The sequence below is a fragment of the Staurois parvus genome, unplaced genomic scaffold (assembly GCF_062004578.1).
Source record: "Staurois parvus isolate SC_StPar_1 unplaced genomic scaffold, SC_StPar_1.0 ptg000147l, whole genome shotgun sequence".
Taxonomy (NCBI): domain Eukaryota; kingdom Metazoa; phylum Chordata; class Amphibia; order Anura; family Ranidae; genus Staurois; species Staurois parvus.
The window spans coordinates 24,281,132-24,295,037 of record NW_028317943.1 but is presented as its reverse complement, the minus strand read 5'-3'; the positions used below and the strand labels follow the sequence as shown (position 1 = coordinate 24,295,037).

At 40.6% G+C, this 13,906-nt stretch overlaps 1 protein-coding gene across 7 annotated transcripts in view; it reads right to left on the bottom strand.

The window, feature by feature from the left end:
• The window catches only part of SRGAP1 (SLIT-ROBO Rho GTPase activating protein 1), a 228,654-nt gene that overhangs the window by 51,183 nt on the left and 163,565 nt on the right, over positions 1 to 13,906 (bottom strand). For 4 of the 7 annotated variants that reach the window (XM_089674135.1, XM_089674136.1, XM_089674137.1 and 1 more), the window contains exons 12-15: positions 12,819 to 12,852; positions 5,877 to 5,937; positions 5,693 to 5,770; positions 4,612 to 4,746 (exon numbers count right to left, since the gene is read on the bottom strand). In XM_089674135.1, the coding sequence (XP_089530261.1) occupies positions 4,612 to 4,746; positions 5,693 to 5,770; positions 5,877 to 5,937; positions 12,819 to 12,852 (308 nt within the window). The remainder of the gene's footprint in view (positions 1 to 4,611; positions 4,747 to 5,692; positions 5,771 to 5,876; positions 5,938 to 12,818; positions 12,853 to 13,906) is intronic. The other 3 variants (XM_089674139.1, XM_089674140.1, XM_089674141.1) reach the window with 1 other exon arrangement.

The window sequence follows — 13,906 nt, the reverse complement described above, 5'->3', positions numbered from 1 at the left end:
GTGCAACCACTGTTAACATATTGGCACAGGGTCAACGCTTGCGTACGCAGGTGCGTGCTGTTGGCGAAGGTACATTTTTTTTTTTTTTTTAGTATTATTTTTACACTGTCCCTTTCATTTTTTTTTTCTTCTTTTTTTGGATCACATTTAATACTAAATCACAGGGAATGCAAATATCCCATATAACTTCAATGGGCATTGTCATATATTCTTTTTTGAGAAATCTGGGGTCCATCAGACTCTAGATATCTCCTCTGCCCTTACATTAACTAATCTCATCAAGATCGGTATGATCAGATGCTTTCCCAATTTACAAATGGCGCTGTTTAAATCCTGCAAAACTGAAGTGATGAAATGCTCGTAGCTTCCGATTTCTTAGACTATAGAGATGATTGGCACCATTCCGGTCTCCAATCAGCTCTATGGTCAGCTGGCAGAAACACTGGCTGCATTCTGAGGTTCCCCTGATGGCACAGGACTGCATGAGAAGGCCGTGTAAGATAGCGGGGGAGGAGGGGCATCTTCTCCAGCTGCTTGCAAAAGCAATCCTGCAGCTAATTAGCCACTAGGATTTCTTTTAATGAAAGTTCAATCGCCGGCTGAAAAAACGATACCAGGATGATGCCTGCAGCTGCAGGCATCATCCTGGTATAACCACTCAAAGTCCAGTGATGTACCAGTAACATTGCTGGTCCTTGTTGGGTGTATAAGCTATGTTCTTGCCTGTGGGCTGAATGAAAAAAAAGAGAAGAAATCTGTCAGAAAAAGTGTTTGGTATGCCAACCATTAGAATATACCACCCTGCATCCACCCACTTCTAATGGTGGGCACACATGAAAAGTACCAAAAAAATATTACAAAATATACAGTCATGGCCGAAATTGTTGGCACCCTTGATATTTTTCCTGAAAATCAAGTATTTCACACAAAAAAGGTATTGCATTAACACATGTTTTGCTATACACATGTTTATTCCCTTTGTATGTATTGGAACAAATATAAAACAGAGGCAGAAAAGCAAATATGACATAATGTCACACAAAACCCCAAAAATGGGCTGGACAAAAGTATTGGCACCCTTAACTTAATATTTGGTTGCACACCCTTTGGAAAACATAACTGAAATCAGTCGCTTCCTATAACCATCAATAAGCTTCTGACACCTCTCACCCGGAATTTTGGACCACTCTTCCTTTGCAAACAGCTCCAGGTCTCTCTTATTGGAAGGACACCTTTTCCCAACAGCAATTTTAAGATCTCTCCACAGGTGTTCAATGGGATTTAGATCTGGGCTCATTGCTGGCCACTTCAGAACTCTCCAGCGCTTCTTTGCCATCCATTTCTGAGTGCTTTTTGACGTATGTTTGGGGTCATTGTCCTGCTGGAAGACCCAGGATCTTGGACGCAAACCCAGCTTTCTGACACTGGGCCCTACAGTGCGACCCAAAATCCTTTGGTAATCCTCAGATTTCATGATGCCTTGCACACAGTCAAGGCACCCAGTGCCAGAGGCAGCAAAACAACCCCAAAACATCATTGAACCTCCACCATATTTTACCGTAGGTACTGTGTTTTGTTCTTTGTAGGCCTCATTCCGTTTTCGGTAAACAGTAGAATGATGTGCTTTACCGAAAAGCTCTATCTTGGTCTCATCTGTCCACAAGACGTTTTCCCAGAAGGCTTTTGGCTTACTCAAGTACATTTTGGCAAACTGTAGTCTTGCTTTTTTATGTCTCTGTGTCAGCAGTGGGGTCCTCCTGGGTCTCCTGCCATAGCGTTTCATTTCATTTAAATGTCGACGGATAGTTCGCGCTGACACTGATGCTCCCTGAGCCTGCAGGACAGCTTGAATGTCTTTGGAACATGTTTGGGGCTGCTTATCCACCATCCGGACTATTCTGCGTTGCAATCTTTCATCAATTTTCCTCATCCGTCCATGACCAGGGAGATTAGCTACAGTGCCATGGGTTGCAAACTTCTTGATAATGTTGCGCACTGTGGACAAAGGCAAATCTAGTTCTCTGGAGATGGACTTGTAACCTTGAGATTGTTGATATTTTGCCACAATTTTGGTTCTCAGGTCCTCAGACAGTTCTCGTCTCCTCTTTCTGTTGTCCATGCTTAGTGTGGCACAGACAGACACACAATGCAAAGGTTAAGTGAACGTCTCTCCTTTTTATCTGCTTTCAGGTGTGATTTCTATATTGCCCACACCTGTTACTTGCCCCAGGTGAGTTTACAGGAGCATCACATGCTTGTAACATTCTTATTTATCCGCAGTTGTGAAAGGGTGCCAATACTTTTGTCCAGCCCATTTTTGGAGGTTTGTGTGACATTATGTCGAATTTGCTTTCTTTCCTCCCTTTTTTTGTTTTGTCCCAATACACACAAAGGGAATAAACATGTGTATAGCAAAACATGTGTTAATGCAATACGTTTCGTGAGAAATACATGATTTCCTGGAGAAATATCAAGGGTGCCAACAATTTCGGCCATGACTGTATATGCCGAAGCAGAGGGGCCATCCACCCAATGGCCACCCCAGACCCCCATGCTTCGGCATATATGCTCTTTTTTTTTTTTTTAACTGCGGATGAAAAATCTCATCCAATAGCACTGCCCACACTGACTTGTGTATATTCTGAGAACAAGTTCCTGTTGCTGTCAGAATAACCATAAACAGGTTGGTGCTGCAGCTGAATGGTATTCCTGCAAAGAAAACAGCAATGGTTAACAATAAAACATTAAAATTGTAACACTAGAACAGTAACAACGACCAAAAGATAAAAAAAAAAAAAAAAAAAAAACTATTATTATCAAATTATGGCACCCATGGGTCGGCGGGGGGCAAACCCCCCCCCCGCCCCCCAAACCGCGAACACCGAGGGAGCATGAATCACGTATATCTACGTGATTTTGTACACCCATGCCGCTCTGTAGCAGTATTTCTGCTATAGGACAGCGCAGAAGCTGTTAAACATGAAACCCAGTGAGTTGAATATGAAAATATGTCCTAAACGTCAAATACGGAGCAACATTATCTTCAGCTTCTGCTAACAGGGATATTGTTTAAAAGATAAATGAAAGCCACATGCAGGGGAGGACTGACAACTCATGGGGCCCCTGGGCAATAGGGGATCACGGGGCCCCTGTGTATTTGCCCACACTCAAAGCACACCCAAAAAAGCCTATAAAAAGGTACCAGGGACATTTCATGGGGCCCCCTACTGACCCTGGGCCCTCGGGCAGTGCCCGTGTGCTCTAATGGTCAGTCTGCCCCTGGCCACGTGCTTAATAAAACCTCATATTTATTTTTATATATATATATATATATATATATATATATATATATATATATATATATATATATATATAACACATACACACGGTAGGGAAGAAAGAAAATTTTTTTTAATCCTTTCCTCTGGCTTCCGTTTTACAGGGGGTGACCGTCATCCTTCTGCTGAAAAGATTATCCCACAGAATGGTGAGCATTCCAAATCTCATGAGAAGATGCTGCAGTAAGATTTGGGGTACTCTATATTCCCCAAATCTTGCCAGAATGAGGACATCATCCTCGTCCAAGCACCATGGGTGGTCGTCGGGGAAAAGGTAAAAATTCTAATTTTTAACCCCTTACAGGGTTTTTATCACAAAGCTGCTTTCAATTGTGTAATAGGTGTAGGAAGGGGTGCGGGGAGGAGAGTACTTAAAAAGTGGGTCTTGAATTTTAGACCTTAAACCTTGCTTTCACGTGTAACGTATGAACAAATGCATGCATAGGACAGCAATATTAACTAAAAAAAAATAAGTAAGCTTTGTCTTTATACTTAGTAGTGCTGCACAGTAACGAAGCTTGCCTCTCAAAGCAAATCTGTCTGACTGAAAACAGATGAGTATGTGGCTGATAGACATCATCTCTGTTGTCAATAAATAGATCTGCTGTATATAGAATTTATAAATATATTTAGGAAACAAAACCATGCAAATGTGGAGAGTAGAGAGTGCTGAGAAAAAAAAAAACACAACAATGGAAACGTCACAAAGAATTACTTTGAAGTAAACGATACAATAAGTACCTATAATGCCTGCCCATTGAAAATGCACCAGTTTCCTTTTAAATGATAGGTTTACAAGGCCGATTACCTTTCCTTAACCTGGTTTTAGTTTGTTATATGTGATTTCTCAGAGATCACAGAGATGTGCACACTCTGCCTGTGCTTGCAAAGCCCTAGAGTTGATGCTGCCTGTCTGAACCTGACCTCCACATGAAAGAAAACACAATAACTGAAGTGTATAAAAGCCACGATTATGCCTGCAGGAATGTTTTCCTGCTGTGTTGGACACAAAGAGTTATACATAATCTTGGTGAAAAAAGGGAGCGGTCCCAGCTGCAAGTATGACTAAACTCTCTGAGAGTGGCGCAGATGTGGGACAAACTGCCTTGAAGACATCTATAGCTGTTTTCCTCTTCCAGGAAAAAGGGGATAGAATAGAGCATTGGGAAGAGGAGGAAAACGGGTGGAGGGCTCAGTAAGGTGAAGAAGGAAATGGAGTTTTTTTTTTTTTGTAGAACAAAGGAGGGGGTATAGAGAACAAAGCGTGACTTACGGATGCATGATATCAAATCGTTAAATCTTTCCTTAGGAAAGAGTGGATTTTCTAAGCCTCGAAAATACAGCTTGAGGACGCCAGCTACAGAGTTGATGTCGTGATTATTTTGGTCATCTGTCAAAGGGTCCTCACCTAGAATAATGTGCAAAAATTACCAAATTACAGAGTGAAAGCAGCAATGTCAAAAATACTACATCACTTCTTGAATAATTATATCTTTTTGTGCCAATTCAACAGTATAAATAGCCAGAGCAAAAATACATATCTTTAGCTAGCAAACATAGAATTAAAGTTAACAATAGTATAGCATGCATGCAAATTATATAGTTGCATCAAAACAAGAAAGACCTCCGTGAAGGTAACTAGAAGCCACTGCTACCACATAGAAATGTTTAGCTTCAAGAATGCTCCCTAGTAAGCCACATGTAACATACTGGACCCAGGAGATTGTGCCTTTTCATGGCAAGATAATTATGTCAACAGCATGGCTACTCGAGGACTGGCAGGAATGCTCATTATAATTGAAAGCTCAGAAATAAATTGCTAGTTGCCATGCAAATGTCACTCAAGAAGTTGATAGAAAGAATATTTTAAAGCAAATACAGAGGTGGTGCACTGTCATGAGGGATAGCTGGAAGCTATTCCTGGCCTCCTCCTGAAAATGTTTGTTGTCTGGCTGTCATTTTCTGAACCACCAACTCAAATAAAAGTAGTTATTTCTGGAATTTGACTATACTGCCCACATTTGTTCTAGGTCAGTGACTGAGAAGGCTTTGCAGACAAAGGATCAGCATGACAACTAGCATTTCCAGAAGGCTAGCAATCCCGGTCAAGGTATTTCTCTAATCACAGGATTCCTTTAAGGTGCCCATACATGGGCAAATTGGGCAGATAACGGAAGCAAAATTGGTCAATTTATAGTAGAACTAAAAGAAAGGAAGAAAAAAAAAAAAAAAGATCAGAAATTTAAATATACTTCAGACTATGCACTTTCAAAAACAAAGTCTAAAATCTAATTGGTACAATAAATAGCCTTGATATAATATTGGACTTACTAAAGATAGAATTAATGTCTTACCTCTCTCAAATGCATTTTTAATATCATTAACTTCAACCTGGGAACCAGAGACTCGAAATATACCTTGGTGCTGAAGCCCTGATGGAGAAAAAGAAGAAACATACCAATACAGAAGCACTGGATTTCTGACTGAATACTTTACAAGATCAGCCTGAGTCAGGAAATGTGCAAAATGATACTTTACCATACAAGTTAATAAATCGAATGCAGCTTTCCACAATGAGAGGAATGATTTGTCCAGATTCCTAGAGTGATACAATGCAGAATGATTACTCTGTGCTATTATTTTTAAATTGAAATGTTGAAAGATGAAAAACCCTTTTACTGCGCAATACTAAATTGTGTAAAGAAATTATCCAAGAAAAGCATAGATATTATTATATATCCCCACTAAGCACCTTTTAGGTTCTTCCCTTATCTCCCTTTCTGTCCCTGTACTCTTTCAAAGCTCACTTGTGTCTTTTATTTTCAGTTTCTTTGAAGATTGCGGATATGATCTGATGGCCTCCTGGACCGGAATCAAATTTCCCTGACTATTTCTCTGCCCGGCTGGCGATCCTACTTTCTCTACCCTGAAATTTCAACAATAATTTTTGCGGACTTCAACATCCCTGCTAATGTTAACATTCCAAATACTACTTCTAATCTTCCCAGCCTAATCTTCTCTTTTGACCTAGAACAATGGACACACACTTACTCCCTCTGATGGCAAGTGCTGACATTTTATTCTCCCACCTTTGCACTCCATGCAACCCCTCTAACAATCCTTTACCTTTCTCTGATCACTATCGTATTAATGTCACATTCTCCCAGTCTTCACATCCTATTCCTCCAACGGAAAAAACCCCATAGAAACCCTCGCCACTTTAACCCTTCTCTATTCTGCAACAAGCTACCTCTAAGACTACTGTAACCTTCTTGGTCTATCCTACACTTTCTAACTCACAACATCAATCTTTCCCTTTCAACTGGTATCCTCCCCAACCCTCTAAACCACATGTGTCAGACGCAAGGCACTTGACCCAAATCCGGCCATTTCAAGTAGCCACTGCACCTCTCCTGCAGCTTTGGCAGAACGCCTCCTACAGATCATGCACCTCTCTGTGCAGTTGCAGCACCCCCTCTTGTCTGTTCCTCCCGTCTCAGCAGTTGGCAGCAGAGAGAACAACAAAACTCCTACAGATCCTGCTCCTCTCTGTGCTGCAGCAGAACCTCTCCATCTCCACCTCCCCTGGTCTCAGCAGACTCAGACAGCTGACTCCAGCCCTCCTCCAAACCCTGCACTTTCTGCTTCCTGGCTCCGCCCCCAGCTTTTTTCCTGCAGCACAAGGTAAGTGGGGTGCACTGTGAAGTAAGGGAGGGTGGGGGACTCTTGATTTCAGATAAAACCGCCCTTTTGAAGGCAGCCATAATGCTGATGTGGCCTGCAATTGAACGGAGTCTGACACACCTGCTCTAAAACATGCATTGGTCACCCCGTAATTAAAAAAGCCCTCGGTGGACCTCATCAATATTAACAACATAAACGCATCTCCGTGCTCCTGTTTACCTTCAAACTCCTAGAACGCCTAGTCTACAACCACCTGAGATACCACCTCACAGATAATCTTCTTGACCCCTTTTAGTCTAGATCTTGCTCCAAAACGCACCACAGAAACTGCTCTCCTAAAACTCACTAAAGATTAACTGCTAAAATCAATGGTAACTATTCCTGCTCTTGAACCTGCCTTTGATATGGTTGACCACCCACTGCTCCTCAAAAAACTAAATTTCCTTGGCCTCCATGGCTCTGCACTTTGCTGGTTTTTCTCTTACCTATTCTCACTGCACCTTCAGTGTTGCCTACAACTCTACCTTCTCCTGTCCTCTTCCTGTTTTCATAGGGGTCCCCCAATATTCTGTAATCAGGCCTCTACTTTATGCTGTCAATACTTTCTCCCTGGATCAGCTGACAATTTCCAATACTATTTCTATGCTGAAAACACCCAAATTTATCTTTCTACCTGTCTGTTTACCCAATCATTCACCTTACACATCACTAATTTACGAACGGCCATAAAATTATGGTATCTCACCACTTCCTAGAACCAATTCTTTCCAAAATCAAGCTCATAATTTCACTCCCCAGTTATCTCTCTCCTTGACTATTGAAACGGTCTTGTTGTTGGTCTAGCTTTACATAGGCTATCCCTCCTTCAGGCTATTATAAATGCTGCTACCAAACTCATCCACATTACCAACCATTTAGTGTCTGCTATCCCTCTCTGCCAACCCCTCAATTTGCTTCCGTTCACCCAGCAAATAAAAATGTAAAATACTAACAACCTACAAAGCCATCCACAATTGTGACCTGAGCTACATCACCAACCTTTTCTCAAAATAATCAAACAGTTCTCATCTTTCCTCCAAATACCTCTTGTCCCATGCTTGCCTCCACAACATTTCCTATCCTCAGGAACTCCTTACCACAATCTGTCCAACTATCTCCTACTCTGTCGACCTTTAGGTGATCCCTGAAAACCCATTTTATTTTTAGGAAGGCCTATCCTGTCTCTAACAAATTGTACTTTAAATTTCTCCATCAGCTCATCCCTAATAGTTACTACCTTTTGTATCAGTTGCACCTCCTTTCTAAATTGTAAGGTCTAATGGGCCCCCTGAACCCTCTTGCATCGAATTGTATTGCAACTGTCTGCCTCTGTTTTCTAAATTACTATATACATATTGCATAGTATAATATAAAGACTGTCTGTGGTATGTAAACAGACCAAATCCTTATTTATTTAAATAGTTTTATATTTTCTGAAATTATAATGGGGTTATTTTAGCCATTTAGACAGTGTTTGGTGGAGAGCTTGCTTAAGTATTATCTGTACACAATTACACACATTTAACAAGTTCTGTTCCTTAAATAAAACACAAACAAAACAAAACAAAGCTCAAGCATATGATAGATCAATATTAGAATGTAGAAAGGTCATCACAATTTAGTTAGATGCTGCTGGCATGCTTATTGTAGAAATTCATCAAGGGTATATTTGCACAAGACCAAAGTAGACAAGTTTCCATTTACTCTAAACAAGAAAAGACAGCAAAAAGCACTGGCATAGTGTAGACACCTTCTTCAATCTTGAAATAAATATATATATATATATATATATATATATATATATATATATATATATAATTTATTTTGCACTCGCAAATTTAAATCTTCTTTGGATAGACTGGCACACTGTTTTGTTGCACATGGCCACTGGCATCAGATTGAGCTGAGTGGTAACAGCTTTTGGGATGCAGCCATCTCGTCAGGGTCTCTGTCTTCCTTGCTCTGTGTCAGTCCCTTCCTACACCAGCTTTCTGTTACTAGAAAGTGTTTGAAGGAAGCTTTCCCCTTTGACAGCCTGGTAACAGAGCACACTTGATGGACTTTTAAAGCAATCATATTGTTCTTGGTGGCAAATGTGTGCATCATCAATGTCCATCCCATGCTGGATTTGAAAATGATCTGTACTGCAAGCCCTCAATATATACATATTTCTTGTACTAGATTATATGCAAACAATGTGCTTGCTTTATAAGTCAAACATGGTCTGTTACTAGGCTGAAAAAGAGGAACGCTTTCCTGAAACATGTTCTAGTAATGGAACCCCGGATACTGTATGCTGGTGTAGGCAGGGACTGTTGATGGGCACCAGCTACCACTGCTACCACTGATGTAGTGTCAATGACAATCCTGCCCATGCTCCAGGGGGCCTGTACGGCCTCCCTGTCATATACGGTTTTACACCTGGACAGGAGGGGTGGCATATACAGGAACTGATCCCCTCTATTCTGCTTCTGCAACTGAGGAAACCCTACTTCTCCTCCTCTCCCTCCGGCCGGCATTCAGCGGCTGCAGGAGAAAAAGGAATTTGAACACAGTGAGCAATCGGTATGGTGTTTCCCATGCTTTGGTTTGTGAATGCATGGAAAGCTCTAAGCAGAGCTATTCCTGTTCACTTATTCTGTGCAGCTGTCCTCAAACTCCTTTTTAGGTCTCAAAAGTGAAACATCACAGGTCTGTTTAGCCCCCCAATTTCACCAAAGCCCCGCAACAGGGCTGCTAAATTCCTTTTTTAAAAATAACAAAAATAAAATTGTAAAACTGACACTGTCCACTTTTAAGGTAGGCCAAGTTTATTTATTTTCTTTATTTTTCCTTACCTTTTAATTAGGCCTTGCTAATTAACTTATATGCTAGTGCACTCTGCTGCCTTTTCTTGTTTTGTGCAAAGCTGCAAGGCTGACCAGGTTTGGACCTCTTTTATGGATGGACTTTTCAGGTGCTTACAGACTTGCATGGTGCTGACAACTGGTGATCTACTGATGAAATTGTTACTGCTATGGTGTCTAGTCCCATTTGTATCCAATTGTGTTCACTAGAGCATTTTGCTGATACACTGTTAAAGCAGGCCTTCATACTAAAAACACATTTTCCTCCTCTCCAGCCCTCTCCCCCTCAACTACATGAGAATCCAAACCCCCCCCCCCATTTTTTTGGGCTTACCTCCCTTCCCCTTACTTTATTCTCCCCAGGCAGGAAAACGAGCTGTACTTCCACTGCCTGTTGGTATATGAACATCACATATTCCAGAAGACATCAGCTTCCATTTATGAAGATGGGGTACCTGGCAGCGTGTCATTGAGAGGAGGTTGCCTGAACCCAGAAGAAAAGAGATCCCTCCCCCAATGATGTCACGGAGGAGGATGATGGCATGGTACCTGAGTGGGGGCAGTGGAGAAGTAGATTGCAGCAAAACAATGCTGCATCCACTGAGTGGGTAAGAATGTGCATTGAGGGCAATCCAAGCTGCCCCACGAAAGCAGGTTGTAAAAATACATGTTGGGGGGGGGGGGGATTAGGCTGTGAGGGAGTGGTGATGTTGGAGCACCTTTTTAAGATTTTTCTGTTCAGGATAGAGACACGGAATAGGGGAGTCTTTTTTTCTAAGTTTTTTCCAATGCTGAATAAAGTAGATTTGCATGTGGAAATTCCTCCTCCTACTACAGCTGAGGCTAGATAAGTTAGGCAAAGTGAGTGATTGAAAAGGGTCATGGTTCAACAACACCAAGTTTACAGTTGAGTAGCACATTGCATAATGACTAATGTAACAATAAGTATATATTTGTACTCATTAACAGGAAACTATTATTTGTAAGCTGATATATCAATAGAAAAGCTGACCTAGTTTTGGGATGACAGTAATAGAATGTTATGGTCTCGATGGATACTTTGATTGGACATCTATATCAGAATTGTACATCTCATGGTTATTATATGACTGAAGTTAGCATACAAAATGATTTAATAATTTGTGCCACAAGAATTGGTAAAATCCACAAGTAGGATTTATCCAGTGATGGGACATTCCAAACATGGTTTTAGATGCAAAGCTTTAATAAGACTATCGTAATATACACTAAAAATTATTTTTAGGTCTAAATCCATGTTAAAAGGTTAGTTTACCCTTACAAAAAAAACTGCCTAGTCAGTTAAGGGCTGTTTGTAGATAAAAATAAATTGTTGCTAAGTGAGGCCTAGTCGTTGCTGCCCACATCCACCATCACAGGAGTGAGCCTTTTCTCTGATTCACATGTTCTTTCTCTCCCTGGGTGCAGTAACTCCAAGTTCAGGGTTTGTAAGCTCACTCATGTGATAGAGGCAATGAGCAGTAATGACTAAGCCTCACTTAGCAACATCCTAGCTACATCCTGGGAATATTGCAGTCAGGTTTTGGGAGCTATGTTAATGGCGTACACCTATAGCAAGGGCATTATTCAACTTTAGTCACAGCTGCGCAGTTTGTTTTCATCTACAGATGCCCATTATCTGCATAGGCAGTTTCATAAAGGTGAATGGACCCTTTAAAGAAAGCCCAATATAAAGGGTAATCTGTATGCATCCATCACTTTGATTCTTGACTTCAGGATGACTTAAAACATAACATTTTGTAGCTGACTTCTACCCACTGCAATAGCAGATTTTGGGTAATTCCTGGAGTTCAGCCTTAAAGTGGTTATAAAGCCAAGACATTTTTTACCCTAATGTATTCCCTTTATCAAGGTTAAAAAAGGTCCCACTACTTGTATTGCCCCTTCACCTCCCTAAATACTTTCCTATCCTTATCTAAGAGAGTCCTATCTTGATGCTTGTCTGCAGCTGCAATGGTCTGTGTTCCTCTACTCATAGGACACAGAGACAGCAGTGTAAGCCATTGATAGCTGCTGCTGCTGTCAAACAATCCTGTGAGGAGGGAGTGGGAGACAAGCCTTATGTGTGGCTATGGATGCACACAGTTTGGTTCAGGAGCACGCCCGCACGTCTGCCCTCATAGCAAGCAGTTTCCTATGGAGGAAGACACAGAAATGGGTGGGGAATAAGTAGAAAGCACAGACGGGAAACCACAGAACTGTCAGTCTATGGCTCTCTGTTCTGAGCGAAGGGGAGAACTGAGCAAGTGGTGTTTGATCGCTAAGTTCTCACTTCGGAGCCGGCAGGGAGCAGATGCAGCATCAGATCAATGCTGCATCCACCTATGTGAGTATAAATGTTTGTTTTTTGTCCATACCTCGCTTTAAAGGTTAAAAGGCATGGACAAAAAGGTAGAGGTTTTCAGTAAACAGCTAGGATGTTATACACTGGCATCTTAGATTAAAAAGCACCTACACTTCTTCCTTCTAGCCTTTATTCGAAAGGCTGCGGTAATCTATTAGACAATAATTAACATGGATTGGCATTTTGTAATTCCTCCAAAAGCTATCTACTCACCCAGGATAGACCAGCAATTAAAAACATGACCAAGTCTTCCACTTAGTAAGAAAAGGCACTAAAACTTGGGTAAAAGATCCAGAAACTAAACAGAACATCTGGTGTACCAAATAAAAGGAATACATTTAAATTCAAGCGGCTATTTTGAGAACAACAGAGGGTTATCCAATATGTATTTTGTATATCTAGCAATACAAATGCATATCACAAATGTGATTTAGAATTTTCTCTCATGTGCAAACATTCCCTTGATCAGATGACACCTGCAAAGCAAGATGTGAATAAATATGATGGCTACTGCCAGTAGTACAATACCTGATGTCTTGTGTGTGAATTCCTTCTTCCCCGACTAGAAGCATTATTAGAAATACAGGACAGAAAAAGAAGTAGAGAATAACTGTAGTGAAGGTACAAGATGGAATTTTGGAGTTTTACTAATTTCATAGTATAGCATTCCTTAAGAAACAGAGAAAGTGGAGCAACAGCCTTGATCAGTGCATTGCATCACATCAATTGGACAAATGTCTAGCTTACATCAATTTTACTACAGTGAACTCGGTAGCAGCAGTCAATGTTCTCTACAAAGTCAGTAAATAGGCACAGATGACTGTGCACTGACTGCATGAAAATATATTTATTACAGAATCTTCTGGTATTTTGAACTTAAAAAGTCCTTTACTCCTGATTTTATAAAGAAATACTTGTTATGGCGTATAGACTTTAAAGTGCCTATTCATAAAAGATTTCTTTTTTTATTTTCAAGCGCTTCTGTTTCTCAGCTGGAAGCACACTCTGTGCACACTTGGCAGGTTCTGTATGTATTACAATTTAATATGCAAACTGCATATTTACAGTGGGTAAAGAAAAGAATCATCCCCATTTAAAATCACATTGTGTTGCTTTGCAACTTATAACATCCAAGTGAAAGATATAACACCAACATGTCAGAAAAAAATAAATAGAAATCAAAAACAGAATCACTGAGTGATTCAACAAAATACTGACACAAGGGGGTGATCCTTTTTTCCAACTCAGTGATTCTGTTTTTGAATTTTTTAAAATACATTTCGGACATGTTGGTGTTATATCTTTCACTTGGATGTTATAAGTTGCACTGAGTAAAACAAAAACGGTCTTCATTTCAGGCTGCACAGCAAAAAATGATTTTAAAGGGAGTGATTATTTTCTGAACCCACTGTATATCTATGAACTGTCTGACAGCACTTGGGAATATGTTTATGGATATTTGGGAGGGTGAGACAACCTAATGGATTGGAAGGAAACATGTACCGAGAAAAGCAAGGGGATGTATTTGCTAACCTCAGCAACTCTAAAAGTACTAAAAATACCATAACAGATGATGGACACCCCCAAGTTTAATTACCTCCCTCCTACAGGGGGCC